We start from the raw sequence: 25,032 nt of genomic DNA, 5'->3' as shown, positions 1-25,032 counted from the left end.
ATTCAGAGCCTTCTGCTCTTACTGGACTTTTTCACTCAAGGCCTTACAACTTGAGCCACACCTCCACATCCAGAATTTTTCTGGTTAATTGGAGATAAGATTCTCACAGATTTTTTTTTTTCCTGCTCAGGCTGGCTTTGAACTGAGATCCTCAGATATCACCCTCCTGAGTATCTAGAATTACAGGCATGAGTCACTGGTGCCGGACCAGTATCTCAGTCTTGAGACCCCAGAGTGACAAGGAATGATGTTAAGGACTTAACGATACACTTCCAAGGAGTGGCTAGGGGGGAAACAATGTTAGGCCCAGTCAGGAGCAGAGCTGCTATGAATCTTATGCATATATTTTTGGCTAGTGGTAAACATGATAATCATAACACTATTCTTCATAGTAACAATATTGAGAATAAATGAAGTGTGTTAGGTCCTAAACATGTGCCTTACGTATTGTTGACATGAAGAAGAACAAATTCCTTTGCGTGATAGGAGACTTGTGAAAAGATTCCATGGGTGTGTGCTCATCTTCACCTGTCGCAGGCCAGTTCACCTATGGTTCTTCTGATTTCTAATCACTTATTACCCTATTATGTTTAAGGATAGTTTGGGCTCATCCTCCATATCCTAAAGCCCACACAAAGACCAGTCAAATGTTAGACACTGTCAAATGTTAGAGGGTCCTCTAGATAATACTAGGTGACTCCTAGTAGATTGAGGTTACTGTTAGTCTGGGTGGCGGATTAACATATCACCCAGAATACAATCTGTGTCAAAGAGAAGACTGAACTTGCTGATGTTACCTTCTTCACTTAGAGAAGGCCTCCTCCACCCATTCCACCTGAAGAAGAAGATAATAGTGAAGAAATCGTTGTGGCAATGTATGATTTCCAGGCAACAGAGGCACATGACCTCAGATTAGAGAGAGGACAAGAGTATATCATATTGGAAAAGAACGATGTCCACTGGTGGAAAGCAAGAGATAAATACGGGTAAGAATTCCATCTCTGTGCATGACAGGCAGTGGGGAGATGGGAGTTCAGTGTTGAGTGGAAAGTGTGCGAGCTGCAACTAGTTCTAATGAAATTAGTGGACTTGGTTCAGTTGGTCATAAATGAAAGAACACATTGTTATTACTTCGTAGTATCATGAGGTATTCTCAGTGGTTATCCAGTAAATGCAAATTGATCAATCACTTTTTTATAGGAGCTAAAATGCATTAGATTTTTCTAGATATTTGGGAGGTAGATAAGAAGAGGGGGACTTTAGCCCTACCAGAGCCCATGCTTCTTCCACTCTCTCTTATTGCCTGCCTATCCCAGAGCCATCTTCTTTTTCTCCAGATGTGAACTTGAGGAGGAGACCTGGAACTACAGAGGGGATGGTGAGGCCCCACTTTTTTGCTTGAGTCTCAGCAGTGGTCACTTCTTGGTCTGATTTGCTGTGAACTTTTACCTTCTTGGGAACTATTAAGTTGTGTATGTGTGTGCGTGTGTGTGTTTGTGTGTTTGTATGTTGGGAATGGTGCTTGAACTCAGGGCCTCATGTTTTCACTTGGCTTTTTCACTCAAAGCATATTGCTGTACCACTTGACCCACACCTCCACTGGGAACTTTGATTCTGTGTTTAAAAGAAGGTTCTCTTGCCTCCTTTTGTCCGACACAGTACAACAACTTTAGAGTTTTGTACAGTGTGAGCATCCATAGTTCAAAAATTCAAACTCTGATGGTTGATGTTCAGAAAGTTTCCAGTTTTGGAGCGTATGCAAGTATTCCCGAACTCCAAAAACGTAGGAATCTGAAACACCTCTAGTTTTGAAAAAGAAATATCTAACCTGTATTGCAGAATTTTTCAAACATCTGAAAATAGTGTCACTTGACTTAGAAAATTACCAGCGTTTGGGTAGTCTTGATTTACCAATCCTTGATTATCTAAAAGTAAACTCTAGTCATCATGTCATTTCACTAAGTCTCACCACTTAAGACTGAAAAAGGAAAACCCACCCATCATGTTATAATAATGATTTTAAAAATACCATCTGCTGCAGACTTTATCCTAACACTTTGAAATTTGGGAACAGTACACATGAATGCATACATATTACATATTCATATATTTAGATGCAACAAAATCAGCCTGAATAACGGACAAAAACACAAATAGTCATGCAACTTGACTAGTAACATGCTTTGTAAGAAACAAAGTTGTTTTAAGAAACAAAGATGCTTCTTAACGTTTACCAGTTTTCAGAATCAGGAGTTTGATGGTGGAGCTTTCTGTTCTTGTTACTGTGGTGACCAATAATTGCTTTTAGTATTATGGATGCTTATATAATTGAGTTTTAGTGCATCAGTATTTGCTTGAATTGTCCCATTTTAGGTTATTGTGAATACTTTCAGTTGAGGTCCTCATTAGTCTTTCTTAGCCATCTGGCCCAGTATAGTGGCTCCTGATATTGATCAGAAATAATATTTTGAGACAAGTATGAGGGTAAGATTCCAATTGCTTTTGAATTGCCATTGCATCAGAGCTGTGTGTGTGTGTGTGTGTGTGTGTGTGTGTGTGTATGTGTGTGTACTTGGTAATAGTTCACATTCAAACTTATATCTATAAAGCTCAGCCCAAGGCCCATGGCTCATACCTGTAATCCTAGCTACTCAGGAGGCTGAGATCCCAGGATCGCAGTTTGAATTCAGCCAGGGCAGGAAACTCTTATCTCTCACTCACTACCAAAAAAGCCAGAAGTGGAACTGTGGCTCAAGTGGTAGAATGCTAGCCTTGATCACAAAGGATTAGGGACAGTGCCCACACCCTAATTACAAGCCTCTTGACTGGCATATATACACAAAAAGATAATAAAAATTATTTTATACATGTGTATTTTTTCTGTTCTAAAACCTTTGGCTCCTATGATCACCCAAATGCTTCTTAAATTGCAGGGGGCATAAGAAGTCATCGGGAAAAAAAAACACCAATCATCCCTGGCCCACAAAAAGTCTTCTTATCCAGGGGCTCGTTGCTCACACCTGTAATCCTAGCTATTCCGGAGGCTGAGATCTGAGGATCATGGTTTGAAGCCAGCCTGGGCAGGAAAGTCTGTGAGTCTCTTAGCTCCAATTAACCACCAAAAAGCTGAAAGTGGAGCTGTGACTTAAGTGGTAGAGCACTAGCTTTGAGCAAAAAAAGGTCAGGTACAGGCCAAGGTCCTGAGTTCAAGCTCCAGGACCTGCACCAAAAAGAAAACAGAAAACACTGTAGTGTCACATGGCAAAATATATTGAATAAGGGTCAGTTAGTGTTTCTTATAAGCTTCTGACAAAATACTTTATTTGGCTAGAAAGTTGGTTATCTTTTTAAAAAACTTCTCAATAAAGTAATTTATGTGTACTTAAGGCATTTTTCTTCTTTCTAGGAGTGAAGGGTATATCCCAAGTAATTATGTAACAGGAAAGAAGTCAAACAACTTAGATCAATATGAGTAAGTAGATATTTATTTTATAGATATGGAAAACCAGAACATGCTGGCATTTTCTTAATTTTATAAGGCTTTTGAAGATAAATGGATATTTTTGTTACATTTAGAAAGTGGGGTCAACACATTTTTAACTCAGTTGTTTGAGATAAAGAACTGGGAATTAGTCTCTACAATATACCTTTCCTGAATGCTGGCTGTCAAGGGAATTATTTTAGCAGACACAACTTAATTTACTTTAAACCTCACAGCTCCACTCATTTAAAAATATAGATAATTGTTCATTTATTCATGATAAGGGAATAGAAAATGTTTTTGAAAACTTTTGAAAACATTGAAAATGTTTTTGTTTTGTTTCCTTTTTGTAACTATATAGCTGGTCTATGATTATTGTTTGAAAAACCATGAAAATAGGAAAAATGGGCAATGAGAATATTTTCTCTTAATTCAATCAGAGTTGACCTCTATCAATTAGTATATATTCCTCTCATCTTTCTATCATTTTAAGAAACTAGACCCAGGCTGTACCTAGTGTTTTTTTATCTCCCCCCATACCACCCTGCCTCTTAACACTATGATATAACTGAACATTCCTTCTGCCATGAAAATATATGCTTTGAAAACATCTTTGTAGCTACATTTCATTCAGTCATAACTGCATTAAGTATTTACTGCCTTGTTTGCTTGTATCAGGTACTCTCATATTTAGAATATGTATGCCCAGTAATTTATATAATCACTTCTTTTGTTTATATTTCTTAATTTAGGTATCTTTGCTATATAAGGAATTGCTTATTTGAACTAGATCTGTCAAATCTCATCCTAACAAAATGCTACATGTAACCATTTGGTTGCAATCAGACTCCTGGTGCTTGCTGCCTAATTACTTCCTAGAGAAGTTGTGCTGCTTCTATGCTCACTAGGAGTTCATAGCCAGGTTTTAATATATATACTTATCTATACTAAATGTATAAACTTATATATACTAACACTCTTGTGGTCCTTCTGAGATGGTGTATTAATGTGTCTGTTGCTTGCTTCCTTTAAAACAACAAAGACAAAACCAAGCAGTTGCCTTTTTCTGTGTCATGATCACAGGAGTGTACCTTATAATCGAAAAAGAGACTAACAGGTTAAAAGTCATAGCACTCAGTGGTATACTCTCTAAAGTGATAGAAGTAGGTGGGCCAAGTCTGTTGTTCACACCTATGATCAGTAATGTGACCAGTACTTAGGAGAGAGGTTGAGTCCAGAGGATAATGAGTTCAAGGCCTTTATAAGATACAAATCGAGGCCCTGTCTCAAACACACACAAAAATAGGTGGGAAGTATAAACATTATACAATCATGTGCCATGTAACAACTTTTCAGCCAATGCAGTCTGCATATTCAACAATCATCTCATAAGATTGTTGTAGGCTTCTGGGTGCTGGTGGCTCATGCCTATAATCCTAGCTACTCGGGAGGCTGAGATCTGAGGATCCTAGTTTGAAGTCCATCTGTGAACCTCTTGTCTTTGTTTTATCACCAAAAAGCTGGAAGTAGAGGCTCAAGTGGTAGAGTGCCAGTCTTCAGTGAAAAAGTTAAGAGACAATGCCCAGATCCTGAGTTCAAACCTTAATATTGGCACACATACAGATTGTGGCAGAGCTGAAGAATTTTCGTTGCCTTGATATTATTGGATTTCTTCCATGTTCAGATGTCTTCCAATACACAAATGCCTACTGTTGTGTTACATTGACTATTCAGTCCAGTAATATGAGGTCTTAGCTTCCTACGAGGTCTTACAGGTCTTAGCCTGGGAGCACTACTAGCTTTAGGCTGGAGTTGTGGGCGCTGGGAAAGCAGATCATCCTTTCCCAGTCATGAGCACTCCTCCTATGACCCAGGAGATTTCCAGTAAGGATTTTTAATACTGGAGTTTCTGATTCACTGCCATGAGGATTTGGATTGAATCTTCATTTGGAAATTGAATGTCTATTGGAGGGGTTCCTCCTCTCAGTGACTCTGAACCTGCTAGTGTGTGATCTCCATGTGGCTTCTACTCAGCATTCTGTGCCACAGCCAGAGATTCCACGTGGCACAGCACAACACTGAGACAGGTGGCAAGGGAAAAAGCTGCCCTCCATGGGGGCAGCAGCGGCCCCCTCTTCTGTCTTCCTGCTTTATGTCAGATAACTTTCATTTGGTTTTGCTCTGCTTTGTTTTGGTTTTGCCACAGCCCATCCTGTACCAAGTCTTCTTTGTCTCCATGCTGATAGAAAGACTTCTGTCAGCTGTTCAGTGTATTGTTCTTCTGTTTGCTTAGATTCATGGGAATCCTCTACTCCTGGGCTAGACCCAGGATTGCCAGGCCATGACTCCCAGGGCTGTGAGTAACTAGTTTTGACCTCTACCCTTGGAGCAGTTAGGGAAAGAGAGAATCAGAAGAGGAAGCAGGTTCCCTTAGATGGGCAAGATGTGGGTGTACGCAATGGGTCGATGTTAAAGGATGAAGGTGGCAGAGGGAAATGGCCCAGATAGGAGAGCATGCAAGATAAGTGCTTTGAGCAGCTGGCATAAGAGGCAGAGATAAAGTTGGAGAGCAGTCAAAGATTTAGGATTGGTTGGCTGCTTCTGGTTTTTCTTCATGTTTATTATCATTTCATATGTCCTTCCATCCTCCCAGAGAAACTTGGCCATGATTTGACCTTTCCAGAAAGGATCAAGTGTTCCCCAACTTCCTCTTCCCTTTATTTGCTGCTATGAAGCCTGGTTGCTCTGCAGTGTTGGGGGTGACTATCCAATCCAAAACTAAGTTCACATTAGAATTCTGATAGCTGAGAACAGGCTGACAAGTTACCTACAAATCCTGGGCATTATTTCCCAATGGGGGAAAATAAAGTGCTGTGGACATGATGTGGCTTAAGTGGTAGAGCACCTGCCTAGTCAATGTGAGGCCCTGAATTCAAACCCCAGGACTGTCCCCCAAATTAATTTGACTCCAGGACCTTTATCTTGAATGTAGAGGCATTTCTTGTATTTTTGAGTCAGTGGAGTAAAATTTACTCTTGCTATGATTATAACAGTGAAACATTGACAATACTATTTTCATTGAATGATGAAAACTACGCCAAGATACATAAAACTATATTGATTTACATACTTACCACGTGATGAATTCAGGTTATGATATATCAAGTAGAATTTGACCCCACTTTACTGAAACAATAAGAATGCAGGTACATATATTTATTAGCATAAAATATGGGGAAAATGGTCAGGCATATACCTCAAAAATGTTATTGGATGTAGAGCTGTGGCTCAAGTGGTAGAGCACCAGCCTTGGGTGAAAAAGTTAAGGAACAGCATCCAGACCCCGAGTTCTAGCCCTAGTCACCAGCACAAACAAACAATAAGATTGTTGGACACCAGTGGCTCACACCTGTAATCCTAGCTTCCCATGAGCGAAAGAACGAAGGGACAGAACTTAGGCCTTGAGTTTAAGTCCTAGTACTGGTACAAATAACAACAAAAAATTTGTTACTGATTGTTCAGATTACTAGTGATGTCTTGTTTTTATTTATTGTATATGTTATTTTCTAAGCTATATTACTTTATATTCCTACTGAAAAAATATAATTTTGAAAAATCTGAGGCTTAAGTGTATTTTTTTCCTGTTCAGATGGTATTGCAGAAATACAAATAGAAGCAAGGCAGAACAACTCCTCAAAACTGAAGTAAGTGTTTTGCTTATTTTGTGAGAGGGTTTGATTTCAGCACAAATTCATTTAAATAGATCCTGAATTTTTTTATCCTAAAAAAATCAATGACATCAATTATTGTTGTTTTTTTTTAATATCCACTGGGCTTCAGTCACCATGTGCCACAAACTGAATGGCTTTACCCACAGAGTTTTAGTCTGCCATGGTTATGGAGGCTGCAAATTCAAAATTTAAATGACAGTGGGGGTGGTTTCTTCTGAGGGCTGTGTCTGGAAATCTCTTCTAGGCTTCTTCCCTTGGCTTGGAGGTAGTTCTTCTCTTCCTGTTTCTTTACAGTATCTTCAGTCTGTGCATGTCAGTCTTTGCATCCAGCTTTCCTCCTTCAGAAGGACACCAGTCATATTTAATTAGAGCCTACCTCAATGACTTAATTTTAATTTGATGACCTCTGTGACAACCTGTTTGTTTCCAAATACAATCACATTCTGAACTACTGGGGTTTAGGACTCGAAACTTTTTGGGTGAGGTATTGAAAGGAGGTATAAAATAATAATGAACCTATAAAAGTAGGTAATAGCTATATCTGAGAAATATTTTTAAACTTTTTTTGCTTGAAGTTATTTGTTTTAGAAAAATTTAAGATTATGTGATGCCTCTTTTTATGATGGTCCTGTGGGGTTTGAACTCAAGACTTCATGCTTGATAGGAAGGTGCTCTACCACTTGAGCTACTCTCTCAGCCCCTTTCTTGATTCATTATTGATGAGATAGGATCTTGCTTTATGCTTTATGGGCTGGCCTGAACTTTCATCTTCCTGTTTGTTCTTCCCTGTCACAGGAATGACAGGTAGATAGTACTACACCCAGCCATTGTGCTTCCTCTGGGGCTGGGGTGACAGATGTGTGCTACCACATGTATTAATTGATTGAGGTAGATGAGTTGTTTTTTTTAATGAATGAAATTTTACTAGCATTTGATTGCCTATAGATAGAATTGCCCTGAAATGCTCACACTTTAAAGAGAAGTTGAAGGAACAAAAGGAAGCATAGAAGAATGCTCTGGGCTGAGACCCAAGTTAGCAGTGACTTAATTTTTTTTTATTGTTATTGTAAAGCTGATATACAGAGGGGTTACAGTAATATAAGTCAAGTAAAAAGTACGCTTCTTTTCAGACAATGTCATTCCTTCCCTTGTTCTCTCCCAGCTTTTCCCTCCTATCCCCACCCATAAATTGTATAGTTCATTTTTTAACGTAGTATCCAGTGACACTATGTCCAGTTCACCCTTTGTCCTTGTATTTGTATTTCTATGTCTCCGCTTACACTTATAAATGAACAAACAGAAGAAAAAGGAAAGAAAACAAAAACAGCAAGCAAGAAAAAACCTTCTTTTCGTTTCCTGGAGTTCATTTCGATAAATATTATTTTGTATGATCAGATGCACATAAGCAGTGACTTTTCTGGTCTTCTTTTTTCCGTTAGCACCATAAGTGAAAAATTGAGGCATCTTGATAATTCCATGTATTTACTATCTAGTTACTATGCTCCATAATAGTTCTGGTCTTTAATGCCTTTCTCATTTTTTCCTTCTGCATTTTAGCACCATTCAACCACTTGAGCTTAGCTGAACACTTGTTTCTATAGTTTATGTGACAGAAGCAATAGCAGGTGGCTTTGCTCTTTCAGACTACACCTTTCTTGGCCCCTGGCCATCTCCACAGAACGTTAATGTGCCTCCCTGGAGACCCACAGGGAGGGGCAGGTGTAGATCAGTGGGTAGCAAAGTATACTGAATCTAAATCCTGGTTAGCTACTTACTACCTATGTGACTGGGGAAAGTTTTCTGGCTTTTCCTTGACCCTTTCCTTACCTGTGAGGGAAAGCAGGAATAATAGGAAAACCTACCTCATAGGGCTGTTTTTAGAACTAAATACATTTGAATATTAGAACATATTGTATCAGAATAGGTTTTTTGCAAATAATATATATAGCTGATATATATAAATATATATATTCCCCCCCGCCAATTAACTATTACAATTACTGTTCCCGACTGTTTTTTATCATGTTTATTTTTTTCTTCTTTATTGTCAAAGTGAAGTACAGAGGTGTTAACAGTTTCATATGTAAGGCAGTGAGTACATTTCTTATCCAACTTGTTACCTCCTCCCCTATTATTCCCATCTCCCCCTTCCCCACTTCCCTCCCTCCCATGAGTTGTACTGTTGGTTTACACCAGTTGGTTTTGTAAGTATCGCTATTGCAATGGTTAGTCTTTTTATTCTTTGTCTCTCTTTATCATGTTTCTTTGTGGGGCCTTATTTAATTCCATTTTCTTTTTATGAATAAGAATAAAATTAATTTGACTTTTCAATTATGGAATACATTTTTCTACTTATTTATTTATTTATTTATTTTGTTGCTAGTCCCAGGGCTTGGACTGAGGGCCTGAGCACTTTCCTTAGCTTCTTTTTGCTCAAGGCTAGCACTCTGCCACTTGAGCCACAGTGCCACTTCTGGCCATTTTCTGTATATGTGGTACTGGGGAATTGAACCCAGGGCTTCATGTATGGGAGGCAAGCACTCTTGCCAGTAGGCCATATTCCCAGCCCCTTCTTATTTTTTTATTTTTTATTTTTTTTTGCCAGTCCTGGGGCTTGAACTTAGTGCCTGAGTACTGTCCCTGGCTTCTTTTGTTTTGTTTTGTTCAAGGCTAACACTCTACCACTTGAGCCACAGCACCACTTCCGGATTTTTCTATATATGTGGTGCTGAGGAATTGAACGTAGGGCTTCATGTATACGAGGTGAGCACTTTACCATATTCCCAGCCCTCATTTTTCTTCTTAAACTGACATATCAGAGTTTGGACATGGTATTACTTGGGGTTTGCTCTTTAACTTGGAATCTGATAAGAATTTATCCATTACCCATTTAGTGTTGTTTTTGACTTTTCATTTCTACTTTTACTGTACTGTACTGTACTTTTACTGTAAGTAAACTGTGAAGAGATATGGTAGAAGAAGAGACATATCAGCATTTAGTTATAGGGAGATTATAAAGAAGGTATTTACAGAGGGAGATATTTACAGGAAAAATGTTACATGGATAGAAAAATGATATTGGATTGGGATTCAAAGCTTATACCAAATGAAACCTAACATTGAGAAATTATATATGGTATACATAATATATGTTATATTTTTCCAGGCATTATGTTTCATGCCTATAATTCCAGCACTTGGGAAGTGGAAGCAAGAGGATTGAGAGTTCAAGGCCAACTTGGGTGTATAGTGAGATCCTGTCTTAAGAATCAAAACAAACAAATGAACATTTTTTTCAGTCCCTGTTTTCTAGTGCGTAGGGAAGTGAAACCTTTTCTCTCTTAGTTCTGGAAAGGCTCTGAGAGCGTCTTCAGTTGAAATGCTGACTGTCATGTAGATGAGAATTTGTAGTTGTGTAGATTTATGGATCTCGTAATCTGGTTGTGTAAGTTAAAGAGTCATGTGGATGGTGGAAGCTGTGTAAGTTGTACCTCACCATTAGATCCTAAGATTGGGTACCTGAATCTTTTCTATGGCATCAATATTAGTAATTGAAGTAAAAAATAATTTTTGTTTTGGATTTTAGGGTAAAGAAGGTGGTTTTATGGTAAGGGACTCCAGTCAGCCAGGCCTGTACACAGTTTCTCTTTATACAAAGTTTGGAGGGTAAGTAATGGTGCTCTGTTTTGTTACTTTTTTAAAAATGGGTTTATTTTTGTATGAACTTCTATATATTTGTATGTATTACTAGTTTTCAGAAGACTATGATTCAGCATTAAAAGTAAAGAACCCGAAGTTCATTTGTTAATGAAAAAACTTCATTTCTTAATAGTCTGTGCTATTTTTTGTATTGAATAATAATTCTCCATAAATATATTTGTTGGGAATACCTATAGAAACTTTAGTAACATTCATGAAATAACTGTTGCACACTGACCTACATGCTAAGGATGGGCAGGTATGGTGGTGGGGTAGTGTGTGTGCACATGTGTGCATGTGCACATACATGTGTCAGACAGGACTGCATAGCCAAGAGTACATTTGAGTTATCCATGAATGCTTTCATAATAATATCCAGATGAGACCCCATGGACAAGGCAGAAAAACAAGGAAGGGATTGTTTCTGACCAGGAAACTGCCTAACCTAGGAGTGAATGAGAGAATATAAAGAATTCAAAGACCCGAAACAAAGTCTGCATAACCGGATTGTAGAACAGGAAAGACTGAGTGAAGGGAGGAAGTGAAGTCTGACCAGTAGGAACAGAGGCCATGCCATGTCCATATTAAGGAGTCCTAAGAGCAGGAGGACTAAATAATCTTTTTTTTTTTTTTTTTTTGGCCAGTCCTGGGCCTTGGACTCAGGGCCTGAGCACTGTCCCTGGCTTCTTCCCGCTCAAGGCTAGCACTCTGCCACTTGAACCACAGCGCCGCTTCTGGCCGTTTTCTGTATATGTGGTGCTGGGGAATCGAACCTAGGGCCTCGTGTATCCGAGGCAGGCACTCTTGCCACTAGGCTATATCCCCAGCCCCTAAATAATCTTAAAAGCACTGGAGATTTGTGTTCTATGAAGGTATCTGAAGTAGAGTGCATATATCTATAAGCCCAATTTTTAAATGTACTTTTAGAAGTGCCCTAGATATTTGCAAATATACCACAAGAACAACAAAATGGTAGCAGCTAATGGCTATTTAAATTCTTTCTATTGTGGCTGAATGGAGTTGGTAAATGTTCTTTTACTCATTCACATGCAAGGGACCACTTTCTAAATTTTACTCTGTTAATGTAAAAGCTAAGTTCTAAAGAAAATAGGAAAGTAGATTTGCTCTGGAGATAGAAAGGGACAAACGGATGAAGTCTGTGGTCACACGTCTAAGAGTGATGTGAACAGTATTTATTTCAGCTTGGTTGTAACATGGTTCAATTTTTGTTGTAGGGAAGGTTCTTCAGGCTTTAGGCATTATCATATAAAGGAAACAGCAACATCTCCGAAGAAGTATTACCTCGCAGAAAAGCATGCTTTTGGTTCAATTCCTGAGATTATTGAGTATCATAAACACAATGCAGCAGGTGAGTGAGCTTTTAACATCTGTTTCTAATATTAGCTAGTGTAAAATGATCATTGTAATGAATTTTTCCTTGAGCAGTGGTATTTTCTAGTTAATCATAAATTATTGTAATTAAGAAAGAAAGAATATCAAATTTCACAAAAATCTTGTTTCCATTCTTAGAGCAAAACATTCATGTTTTTGTGTTTTATATCCTTATAGTAAATGAAAATCCAAGATACATCCTTTTTTCCCTGGGGCTAGAACTTGGGGCCTTGTCACTGTCACTTACATTTTTTTGTTTAAAGCTTGTGCTTTGTCACTTGAGCTACAGGTCAACTTCTGTGTTTGTTTTTTTTTAAGTGTGCGTGTACGTGTGCACGTGTTCTTGTGTGGTTAACTAGAGATAAGGGTCTCAGGGAATTTTCTGCCCAGGCTGACTTGGAACCATGTTGCTGAAATCTCAGCCCCCTGAATAGCTAGGATTATAGGTGTGAGCTACCAGTGACCAGAAAGATACGTTCATTTTAAACTATGCAACAGCATACATGTAATCCCAACAGTTTGCAAGACTGAGACTAGAGTCTTGATTCTAGGAGTTTGAGGCCATTTTGGGCAACATAGCCACACCCTATTCAAAAAGTTAAAACAAAAACCAAGACAGGATATGTCTGTTTTTATAGTTTTTACAGAAATGTCCAGAGGAGCTAGGATTCCATCCTTCCTGTGCTGCAGGCTTCCAAAGAGTAGGTACAGAAGACACTCATTTCTCATGGTGTTACATTCTGATAAACACATCACAAGTTGAACATATTCTAAGTTCAAAGTGCATGTAAAACACTTAACCCACCGAACTTAACATCCTTGCTTAGCAACCCAGTGTACTGTAGAGCATCAGGTGTTGACCCTTGTAACATGGCTTGGCACTGAGGTTCCTTGCCGTCTGCTCAGCATCTCTTTAGAGCATCTTGTCACATATTGCCAGCCCAGAAAAAAAAAAAAAGTTGTCTCAATTCAAAAGCTAAGGTATTGTTTCTACTGAATGCACATGGCTTTTGCACAGTTATAAGGTTAACAGATGTTAAGGTGAACCATAGTAAGTTGCAGACTGCTTGTAGTCTTCTCCCACAAGTTTTCCATCTTCCCAAGTTTCTGCTACTCTTAGCACTAGAGTGTTAATAAAACAAATGTGTAAGTAAACAGATGTAATACTAGAAACCATATTTATGTCTATCAAGTTTCCATAAGATGATAAAGCAAGAGTTTTAGTCTTTGACTTTAAAGGAGTCACTGATGTGGGGAGGGCCAATCACTTAACCCAATTTAGGGAGAATCAATTAAAAATTTTTTTTTATTAAAGACACTGTTTGCAAAGCCTGTTGTTATTTTTATGTGTCCATTTACTTCTTTTTTTCAGATGATGGGAATTGTTATTGAGATGTAATTTATCTGTCACAGATTTTTATCCTTTTAAAGTATATAATTCAGTGGGCTTTAGTGTATTTTGCTGAGTTGTGACACTGTCACCATAATCTAATTTTAAGAACATTGTCATTCACAAATCTTACACCATTAGCACTCACCTTGTGTTCCCCTCACCATCTTAGCCTCTGGCAATCACTAGCCTACTTCCTGTCTCTGTAGATTTTCCTTTTCTGAACATTCTGTATGAATGCAGTCTGTCATGGCTAGTTTCTGTGATGGAGTATGTTTCTGACATTTGTCCATATTGTATCATGCTAACTATTCTACTCTCTTTTTATAAGATTTTTCATCCTACATTTAGTTGTACTAGGCTGTTTCTATGTCATTTTCAAACATTCACACAATATACTCTGATCAGTGTACCTATCCATCTCTCTCCCTTTTGCAAACAGTTTTAACAGGCTTCTTTGTTCTGTTTTCATACACGTATATAAAGTACTTCCGACCAGATTTGCTCTCATTCACCCCCTCCATTAGCCCTCCTCCTCCTGTTGGCACTGTCCTCCAACAGACTCTGTTTTACTTTCCTGTGATTCATTGTTTCCAATGTATATTAAATGTATGGGTTTTGCCAACATAGTTCATACAGCATGTGTTATAAGAGATTTACCTCATCTACTGGTCTCTTTCTAGTTTCTCCTACCCCTTATTTTCAATAGCTTTTAGTGAGTTTCCTTATGTTATTTTCATATGTTAACACATACATGTATCTGGTATTATTTGTCCTTGATTATTTCTTTTTTCTCTCTTTGTCCCCAGCAGTCTCACAGTTACATTAATACCCAGGGTTTCATATATATACACACACATATGTATGTATACACATATTTACATACATATGCATATAGACATGTGTATTATTATTGTAAAGGTGATGAACAGAGGAGTTACAGTTACATAGATCAGGTAATAAGTACATTTCTTTTTGAACAGTGTCACCTTTTCCCTCATTTTCTCCCAGTGTTTCCCTCCCAACTTCCCTTCCCTGCAAGTTCATCTTCAACATAGTGTCTAGTGAGTATCACTGCTGCATTTGTTCACCCTTTGTCTCACCATTTCTGTGCTGCTCTTATGCTCCCCCAAACGGATAAACATACATACAAGACAAAGGTAAAGAATTAAAAAACAGCAACAAAGGAGAAAACAAATAAACAAAAAGATGCCCAGGGTTTCTTGACATAAAAAAACACAAGACCTTATTTGAAAAATAAATAAAGCATAAAAGAATAGAGATGTGGCTCAATTGGTAGTTTTTGTATCTTTATCAGATTCATATTTATATTCATATTCATTGTGTATTCATATTTTTTCTTTGGTGATCTTCTATAAGTTGATCTTCTGTAAATTTTAGTTTCACCACTATCTTAATTCATCCAACAAATGTGAAATGTGTGTTTAGTGCCTGCTAGTGTTTCCTGCCTTCTAGAAACCAAGCCAAGTTTGGAGGAGAGTTGTTGTCCTAGGTCATCACTGATTCTCCTCTTATCTGCTGGATAGAGACATATACAATCATTTCAAATGACTGAGCTGTCCCTAGTTAGAGGAAATACAAAATGTTCTGGATGTTTATAGAAGAGGCTCCTCTCCTTTCTACCTTAGTGCTATAAGCAATTAAGGTTAAAGGCTTTAACGTACCTCACTGATGGGCAGTAGTTGATATATTCTGAGTTGTTATCTTAGAGTCCAATTTTAATACAAGGATTGCTAGCATTGAGTTATATATCAAGTGAATCACTTTAATTTTCAGCATCCTCACAATTTTCTTTCACAGTTCAGATCTCCTATTCAAAAAGAGCATGATGTAATAGCTGGTAATAACTCTGAGAAGTGATTTAATATCCTTTGTTTTTTTAACATCCTTTGGAATGTTGAGAGGAGAAGCTGGCACAATGCTTGATAAACACTGTTTTGAAAGAAAGCTTGTTGAATGCCTGTTGCAGAAGATGAGGACTAAATGAATGAGTTTTTAGAGTACATTTCTACTTAAGCATTTGATGTGTAAGATGATTAAGTGCAACTGCATTGGTTTTGATTTCTAGGACTTGTCACAAGACTGCGGTACCCAGTTAGTACAAAGGGGAAGAATGCACCAACCACTGCGGGATTCAGCTATGGTAACTCTTGCTCTGTACTTGCATTGGCCACTCTTCCTTGATAAGAATCAACCCTTAGCTGTTTACTTGCATTGGCCAATTGTGCTTGATAAGAATCTGGTATCACAAAATAAGTTTATTTTACAAGTGTATAGTGTGGGTGTTTCTTACACTTCATAGCTGTGATAATCCTAGGTTTTGTTTCTGTCAGTATGTATAATTTAGTAGGAAACATTGTCTAGGGGAAAAGACAAGGAATACCATTTCCATCTAAAAAGAAATCATTGTCCCTTCAACCATGGTTCTCGCTGTTTTTGTTGGTTAGTGGCAGGAAATGAAATGTAAGGATGAAGAAAATAAATGTACCTTAATTGTTTTTGTTACTTGTGACAAAAACCTTATAAACAGCAGGCTTAATTCCTTTTAACCTGGTGGAATTGAAAAAGTAAAAAAAAAAAAAACCTCAAGAGAAACAGTGATAAATTGAAGAGGTTTGTTTTTATAAAATGGACTTGAAGCTGAGTGTAGGTAGCTTACCCTTGTAATCTTAGCTACTCAGGAGGTTGAGATCTGAGGGCCGTGGTTCAAAGCCAGACAGGCAGAAAAATCCTTGTGACTCTTATCTCCAAATAAGGAGCAAAAAACTGGAGGTCAGGGTGTGGCTCAAGTGGTAAAGTGACAACCTTGAGTGAAAGAATCAAGTGAAAGCCCTGGATTCAAATTCTGGCACACACATACTCTTAGCTGTTATTGTTAGTCTATTATGTAGCATCTTGTCCTTTTCCATTCCTCTGCATGTATTAGGATAACTTAAAAAGGAGACACCCTTCTGAGAGTGTGGAAAGCCCCCTTCTGCAGTGTAGATTCAGGATGTACCCCTGTCCTATGTTTCCTGGTAATGACTACAATACCTTCCTGAACTTTGAGGTGGATTCTTGGCTAGTTTCTCTTTCCCCACTGATCCATCCCATTCTCTCCTTAAGTGTTTCCCACTTTTCCCTTATGTTTTTCAGAGAAGTGGGAGATTAACCCTTCGGAGCTGACCTTTATGAGGGAGTTGGGGAGTGGACTGTTCGGAGTGGTGAGGCTGGGCAAGTGGCGAGCCCAGTACAAAGTAGCCATCAAAGCTATTAGAGAGGGTGCCATGTGTGAGGAGGACTTTATAGAAGAAGCTAAAGTCATGATGTAAGTTACTAGCTCTTCTTCTGGGCGCCCTGTTTCATAGAAGAAGGGGCCCCTCCCCGGCTAATACACCTGCTGATTTCTTTTTCTAAGAGCCAGCTTTTTGCTTTGTTGATTCTATGTATTGTTTGTTTTTAGCCTCTAAATCACTGATTTCTGCTCTAATTTTTACTGTCTCTCTCCATCTTTAGTAGTTTGGGGTTTTGTTTGTTGTTGTTTTTCTAGAAGCTTTAGTTGCACCATGAGGTTATTTATGTGAGCTGTTTCTGCATTTCTGATTTCTTTTCCTATAGTAACACCATCTGCGCTTTCGCCCCCAGGAAGCTGACACATCCCAAGCTGGTACAGCTTTACGGTGTATGCACCCAGCAGAAACCAATTTACATCGTGACAGAGTTCATGGAACGGGGCTGCCTTCTGAATTTCCTCCGTCAGAGACAGGGCCATTTCAGTAGAGACGTGCTGCTGAGTATGTGTCAGGACGTGTGTGAAGGGATGGAGTACCTGGAGAGAAACAGCTTCATTCACAGAGACTTGGTACCTGTGAACCTCCTTCTTCTTCCCACTCACCCACCATACTGTTTTGTAATACTGGCTCAGAAGTAGCTGTGATATATTAGTGACCATTTTTTGTGGCTAACAGTGTTTTACCCTCATTTTTACACTTGGTAAATGTAAGCCACTTGCCTCATAAGTTTAAAGGAAGGATTTGTTAAATCTAACAGTTTACAGAATTAATATCTCCAGGCAAGTTTTCTTGCATGAACTACTTGAGCTCCAGAAAATTCCTGTGAGAGAGCTAATCATAAGCACATTTATTAGCATCATCATTTTGTAGATGGGACTTTGCTGCAGGGAACTGAAGTGGCTTTCTTAGTGTGTAATGGATGGGGAAGTTAAAGTTAGCCTTGACTTTCTTTCTAAATCCTAACCTTTTCCCACTTTATACATTATAATTAGAAACTACCAGATAAATCATTTTCCTTCTCTCTTTAATCATGGGGGAAAGATGGAAGCGTCTGTGAACTTCCAGCAATACCAGAAGTCTGTTACTTTCTAAATTATTGTGGTGGGGACTCTGGTTAATTTTTCCTTAGTCTGCTTTCTTCCTCTCTTCTTTCTTTTCCTTCTTATTACTCCTCCCACCTTTCCTTCACACATGTGACTATTTCCAGTATATCATCAACACTTATCAGTTTACCTTGATCCCTTCATCAGAGCAAATAGGATTTGTGTCTGGGATTTTTTTCCTCCTGTATTTTAATTTTAGCATTCTGATGATAAAGTATGTTAGAGTAGCAACAAGGCATTCAAAAAATTCACTCACCTCAAATAGGTAGTAAGCAGTTTCCCAATATAGAGTCACTGAATCATTGCAACAGTGGTAGGTAGGAGGTATTGTTCCTGTTCCTGTTTCACTGATGATGAAGCAGATGCAAGTAGAGTAAAATAATATTAACAGTTAAGTTAATGGAGTAGGCAGGATTTGAACCCAGGGAGTTTGGCTCCAGAGTCAATACTCAGTGCTATCTTTAGGTTTAAAGTATAATAGAAAGTTAAGGATTTTGAGACGGAAGACAATCTCTTACATATATTTTACAATAGTTACCTAATCTCTCTGAGACCCTGTTTATACATCTTTGAATTGCCTGTTAAAATATTGTTTTGTTTGTAAGACTGCTTTAATTATCCCTGCATATAATTGAGGGAAAGGACTTTGTAAAGTAGACATGATATATTATTATTATTATTATTATTATTATTATGCTCAGTAGCATTATTATGCTCAGTAATGACAAAGAATATCTTTGTCATCCTGAAATTTGGGAATCAATCATTTTCTTCCCTCCCTTTCCCTCCCTCCCTCCCTCCCTCCCTCCCTCCCTCCCTCCCCCCCCTCTCTTTTTCTCTCTCCCTTCGCTCTCCTTCCTTTTTCTCCTTCTTCTTCTTTTTTTTTTTTGTGCCAGTCCTGGGGCTTGAACTCAATGTCTAGGTGCTGTCTCTGAGCTGTTGTGCTAGTTAGTGTTCTATACTTGAGCCACAGTTCAAAGTTCAACTTCTGTTTTTTTGGTAGCTAATTGGAGATAAGAGACTGACCCATGGACATTCTTGCCCTGGCTGGCTTTGAACCACAGTCCTCAGATCTCAGACTCCTGAGTAGCTAGGATTATAGGCATGAACCACTAACTCCTGGCTTCCTTTTTTTTTTTTTTTTTTTTTTTAATTTACCAAACCAATACAAATTGAATTTCTTCATGAATCTGGCCCATGATACCGATTCACAAAGATCATATCTTGTTGAAAACAATTTTTTTATGTTTTTGTGCCCATTATATTGATATTACTCTGGTAGATTTGTACAACTCTTTGAAGGCAGGTTATGTTCTTGTCTCCTTCAAAAAGAATTCTACTGCCTGGCAAGCAGAGGCTTTTGTGGTTATCCTCATAGAAAGATGGAGAAAACTCAGGTGCTGGTGGCTCACACCTGTAATCCTAGCTACTCCAGAGTCTGAGATCTGAGGATAAAGGTTCAAAGCCAGCCCAGGCAAAAAAGTCCCTATAAGAGTCTTATCTCTAATTAACCATTCAAAAGCTGGAAGTGACGCTGTGGCTCAAATTGTAGACTGCTAGCCTGCCTTGAGCACAAATCGGCTCAGAGACAGTGCTCAGACCCTGAGTTCAATCAAGCCCCACAACTAACCAACAAACAAGAAAGAAATATGGGGAAGACTCTGGGAATGGTCACTATTTCTCTCATAGGAAGAGACTCTTAACAATGTGCTCAAAGGGAACTCTCAGTGGACTTGCCACATATAGAAAATAGGATTCTAAACAGGAGGAGAGTAAATCTTGATATATAGGGTATAATATTTAAAATATGAAATCTTCTTTCTGAGAAATATTATACCTTCCTATCTAACTATTGTCTTGAATCTTGTAACCTTTAATATTGGGGAGACATTAAATATGTGACTTCAATACATAATTCAAACATTAAGTAATTTACATTTGTATCTGACCAATTGGATATATCTTCTTTTAACATACTGGAAATCCCACACATGATCAAACAGAAATTATGTTTATATGCAACTGTTTTATTTTTTATTGTTTTGTAGTACTGGGGTTGAACTCCAGGCTTTGTTCTCTGAGCTTGCTAGGCAGGTGCTCTGCCATTTGAACCCATGCCCCCAGCTCTTTTTGCTTTTATGGTTTTTCACATAAGGTCTTTCTTTTTTGCCCAGCTAGTCCTGGACCTCAGTCCTTTTACTTACACTTTCTGTGTAGCTGTGATGACAAGTGTGCATCACTACGCTAAGCTTTTTATTAGTTGAGATGGAGTTTCCTGAACATTTTGTCCAGACTGTCTTTTAACTGTAGTCCTGCTGATCTCTGCTCCCTGAGTAGCCTGGATTATAACTGTGAGCCACTGTACCCAGTTCACAAATGTTCTTTTTACCAGTAATGAGCTGACCAGACACTGGTTGCTCATTTGATGGTTGTGTATTTTGAAGCGCACCTCACTAGAACCTAGAATAAGAACTTCAAGAGATGTTACCACCATCAGTAAAACAACAACAACCCTCCCCACCACACACATAGTTTAATAAGAGTATAACCAGAGGGGAAAAAGATCTATCTTAATTATGACTATGGGTAGTGATAATGTCTTTAATGCCTGTGTGAAATATGTTTTCTCACCTGTCTTTCTGCAGACTGTTTCAGATATGTGTTGGATACATTTCTACTGGGGTTAAAACAATTTTAAAAGCAGACATTTCCACCTTCTGTGAATATTTGGCTGGATTATGGTATAGCTAATAAAATATACTTATGTTTTTCTTTTATTGTGGCATTTTTAACCTAAAACACTATCATGAATTCTTTTCTCCCCAGGCTGCCAGAAATTGTCTGGTAAATGAGGCAGGAGTTGTGAAAGTCTGTGATTTTGGCATGGCCAGGTATGGCTTAGTGTCCCTTTAAGTAATGCTTACATTATTTTGTAGAATAAATATGTGTGGAAGTAATTTGCATCAATGATAACATGCAGAAAGGAAATTTCATTCATTGTTAATGACATTAGTATGTGGAAATAACTGTATCGTGGTGGTAGTAACTTTCTCCACTAGATGGAGATATAGCTTGTTAAATCAATGGCTTCTTTTTGTTTCCGCCTCAGTGTGTATTAGATTTCTAGAATCTTTTGTTTTCATAATAGTGTTTCATGTTCAGTTCCTAAGTACTGCTTAGTACAGCTCTGTCTGTAGTATATTTATTCTCTTAACTTTTGTAGTTTTAATAGAGAGATAGAAAAACATTTAAACTATTTTGTCTTTCTTTTCTCTTTATCCCTCTTTATCTGTGCAATCATTCAACTATATGTAAGAAATGAGGTGCTTACTATGTGCTAGGCACAACTCTGAACCACAGCAGAGACTAAACCACCTATGTTCCTGCCACGTGTGGCGAGTGTTCTGGAGATGAGAGAGACACAGACCTGGGACTGAATGTGTATGTTAGCACAGGGCCAGCAAGCAGTGACTGTCAGCCTGATCTAAGAATTTTTGAGGGTCCTGTGAACCAGTAAGGGGTTGCACATTTTAAAATGGCTAAAAAGAAGAGCTGCATCTGAGAGTTCTCCCAAGGACTGTGTGCCCAATGGAATACAATGTGGTATCTGGTCCTCTTCAGAGCAAATCTGCCTATTTCTGAGAGCCAGCTATCTTGGGATGGGGGGTTGTTATTTTTACTTTGGCTCTGGTGACCAGGTAGATGTATTTCAAATGAGAACACCGAGGGGAGACTAAGGGAGTAAGCAGCCAGTTAGGTGAAAATCCAGTTATAAATGTTTGTAGGTAAAAGAGATAAGTGCAAAAGTTTAAAGTCTGAGATTAGTTTGGTCTACTCAGCAGACTCTGAAAGGGTCAGGAAACTGGCCGGAAGACATCACCAGCAGCAGTTAAAAGGGGGCTGGAGGCATGGCTCAAGGGGTATAGCCCTGCCTTGCAGATATAAGGCCCTGAGTTCAGACTCCAGTACTACTGAAAACAATTTTTTAAGGCACACAAGACCAGGTCCTGCAGGGGCAAGCTCAGCTTCTAAGGAAACTCATCGAGCCTAAGGACACTACAGCTGTTAGAATCTATTTCTGACTCTCAAAGTGTTAATTACCCCATTCTCTTAATTTCCTTTGGATAAAGATGCTCAATACCTGACACTTGCATTCTTCTTTTGTAGGTTCAACTATTATGTATTTGACTTTTGGAAAGTTATTGCCTTTGTGCCTATACTCCTGCAAACCATTATACACTAAATTTAGATTTCCCTGACTGACAGTTATATGATTCAGCCCCCTGCTGTAGTGGTTTTGGCCAGCCACCATCTTTGTCTCCATAGTCCAACAAAGGAATTTTGGGAAATTATTTGTATGTCTTCTCATGGCTGCCTTTAGGAATGAATTTCATATGTACTTATAATATATAAATATATTCCTCTTATAAATATGCACCAAACATTACAGCAAAAACTTAAATCCTCACATCTATCATCTCTAATCCAGGATTTGCCCCAGAAGTAACCACTGTTATTAGCTTCTGCATGTCCTTCCAGATAGACATAAATATGTCCATATAGAGAAATAGATGTGTTATTTTGAGAGGGAGAGAATGTATGTCATGCTATGTAAATGTATTTGTCACCATTTGCATCCTTCATCTTGTCTTTTCTTGCACTTGCTTTTTAAAAACTGCTGTATAGAGTCACAGGGGCTCAGGGCACAAATGTCTCTGGATATGTTCACCATTTCTTTTAGAGTAGTTCTGCTTTAGGTCTTTCATGTATAGAGCTGTGAGTAAAATTTTATCTAAAGAACATAATTGTTAGTGGGAAGTTGTGTTCTGCCTGTGTCTCCTAATGAGAAAAGAGAAGAGCAGAGATGCGAGTGCAGCTACTTATGTCATGGTGTACCCCTCTGTGCCCTTAAATTGCACTGAGAGGAAGATGTGGCCACTGAGCTGAACCTTTAGCTCTGCCTGGATGTACTTTGGGCTTCAATCAACTGCGTTTTTGGTTGTAAAGTGGAAAATGATGAAATCACCAGTACACAGTGCAGACTGTACTTCAGAGGTAAGTATAAGTCCATGGTATGTCTCGCCTTAGGTATGTTCTGGATGATCAGTACACAAGCTCTTCTGGTGCTAAATTCCCAGTGAAGTGGTGCCCACCTGAAGTATTTAACTACAGCCGCTTTAGCAGCAAGTCAGACGTCTGGTCATTTGGTAAGATGCGTGCTTCTCATTTCCTACTTTCTGCTCGACAGAGGAAGTGGATTCATCATGTGATAACCCTAATCATTTTCTAGGTGTCTTGATGTGGGAAGTATTCACAGAAGGCAGAATGCCCTTTGAGAAGAACACCAACTATGAAGTGGTAACCATGATTACTCGAGGCCACCGCCTCCACAGGCCGAAGCTAGCATCTAAATCCATATATGAGGTGATGCTGAGGTGTTGGCAGGAGGTATAGATACTTCTTTGTGCTCTTCTACTGAATCTCTGCAACATTCACAGTTTGGGCTTGGTAGATGGATGTGGTACAGGCTTTAGGGCCTATTGAAATGGTGTTTTCTAGTGTAGTTTTTTTTTTTTTTTGTCATAACTTAGGCTTGAAATCAGAGCTTCCTGCTTGCTTGGCAGGTTCTTTACCATGTTAGCTGTACTCTCAGCCCTTTTTGCTTTAGTTATTTTTCATAAGGTCACCTGTTCAGGTCTGGATCACAGTCCTCTTATTAACACTTACCAAGTAGCTGGGGCAATAGGTTGATAGCTCTCATGGTTAGCTTGTATTGATTCAGATCAAGGTAGGGGAGGTGCCATGTGAGCTTTTTCCCTCCCTGGCCGGGCTTGATCCTCCTGATCTCTGCCTTTCTGTGACTAGGATTAGAAGTGAGCCACCATGCCCAGCGGGCGCATGTTTTATAGTGATTTCAAGCTCCAGGTAGAAAGCCAGCCCTCTCATCTCAGTTCTGAATCAATGTAAGAAGAATATAAAGTGGTGGGAAACACTAGTAATTCACTCAATCTACTCAGGCCAGGCCACACTCCCAAGTGGGAATCCTCTGAAGCTGCCTGAGCCAGAGACTTGGGAGCAAGCTTGGAGAAGGTGCCCCCCCCTCCTTTCTGTGGATCACTTGTGGGATTCAAGTGTCACTCTTTTTCCAGAGAGGGTTTCTTCCTCTAAACTTCAGCCTTCCCAGTTTGTTTACTCAGACTCAGAACTAGTGAAATATCACTTCATAGAAGAGTTTAGGTACCAAAATCATTCTTGAACGGGAGGCATTAGGCCACCTGTATTATGTACTAGGCATTGTATTAAATGCTTTTGATTTAGTTCTTAAATAACTCTTTGAGGTTAGATATTTTTACTATGACCACTTTATAGACAAGAAGATTAGATTTCCTGTGGTTGATGTTGCCTGGGGCCAGTTAGCTAGAGAGCAGCAGAGGCCATCAAACTCCAAAGCCCCAGCTCCCTCACTTCCTCCCAGGAGCACTGATTGGGATGGCCAGAGAGTGGACGGGAAGAGGTACCTCGGGGAGAGAGAGCTGTGTGAGCAGCATGTGGCGACAGACATTCACGGGAGAGTGGAGAGTAGACAGCTTATCTGGGGCTTTTTGTGGGAAATGAACAAGGGGGTAGGCGTGGCTCTGCAAATCTGCAGGGCTTGATTTTTTCAGGCACTAAGGATGTCTGATCAGTCCTTGATGAAAGTGGTATCTTAAAAATGTTAGGAAGGAGCAGCAGAGAAGAAAGTATTGTTGAAGTAGTATGTATGTGTCTATGTATTATGTATGTGTGTATATGTGTGTGTATGTGTGCGTATATGTATGTATGTTTGAAAGTACAACAGTGAAACCTGTTGAAATTTTTTCCAAAGGTGAGGGAGAGAGATGTAGGTGGTCAGTTAGAGTGGGGTACCTTGTATGCATGGAAATATTACAAGGAAACTCACCTA

General features: G+C 38.9%; 1 protein-coding gene across 6 annotated transcripts in view; it reads left to right on the top strand.

Moving 5' to 3' along the window:
• Nucleotides 1-25,032, top strand: part of Tec (tec protein tyrosine kinase) — a 94,624-nt gene that overhangs the window by 68,733 nt on the left and 859 nt on the right. For 5 of the 6 annotated variants that reach the window (XM_048363929.1, XM_048363931.1, XM_048363933.1 and 2 more), the window contains 11 exons: nucleotides 811-986; nucleotides 3,407-3,472; nucleotides 7,131-7,185; nucleotides 10,799-10,878; nucleotides 12,147-12,280; nucleotides 15,783-15,857; nucleotides 16,850-17,021; nucleotides 17,339-17,555; nucleotides 20,916-20,980; nucleotides 23,178-23,296; nucleotides 23,380-23,537. In XM_048363929.1, the coding sequence (XP_048219886.1) occupies nucleotides 811-986; nucleotides 3,407-3,472; nucleotides 7,131-7,185; nucleotides 10,799-10,878; nucleotides 12,147-12,280; nucleotides 15,783-15,857; nucleotides 16,850-17,021; nucleotides 17,339-17,555; nucleotides 20,916-20,980; nucleotides 23,178-23,296; nucleotides 23,380-23,537 (1,317 nt within the window). The remainder of the gene's footprint in view (nucleotides 1-810; nucleotides 987-3,406; nucleotides 3,473-7,130; nucleotides 7,186-10,798; nucleotides 10,879-12,146; nucleotides 12,281-15,782; nucleotides 15,858-16,849; nucleotides 17,022-17,338; nucleotides 17,556-20,915; nucleotides 20,981-23,177; nucleotides 23,297-23,379; nucleotides 23,538-25,032) is intronic. The other variant, XM_048363932.1, reaches the window with a different exon arrangement.

Source organism: Perognathus longimembris, chromosome 16, assembly GCF_023159225.1.
Source record: "Perognathus longimembris pacificus isolate PPM17 chromosome 16, ASM2315922v1, whole genome shotgun sequence".
Taxonomy (NCBI): domain Eukaryota; kingdom Metazoa; phylum Chordata; class Mammalia; order Rodentia; family Heteromyidae; genus Perognathus; species Perognathus longimembris.
This window is presented reverse-complemented; position numbering and strand designations above follow the sequence as displayed.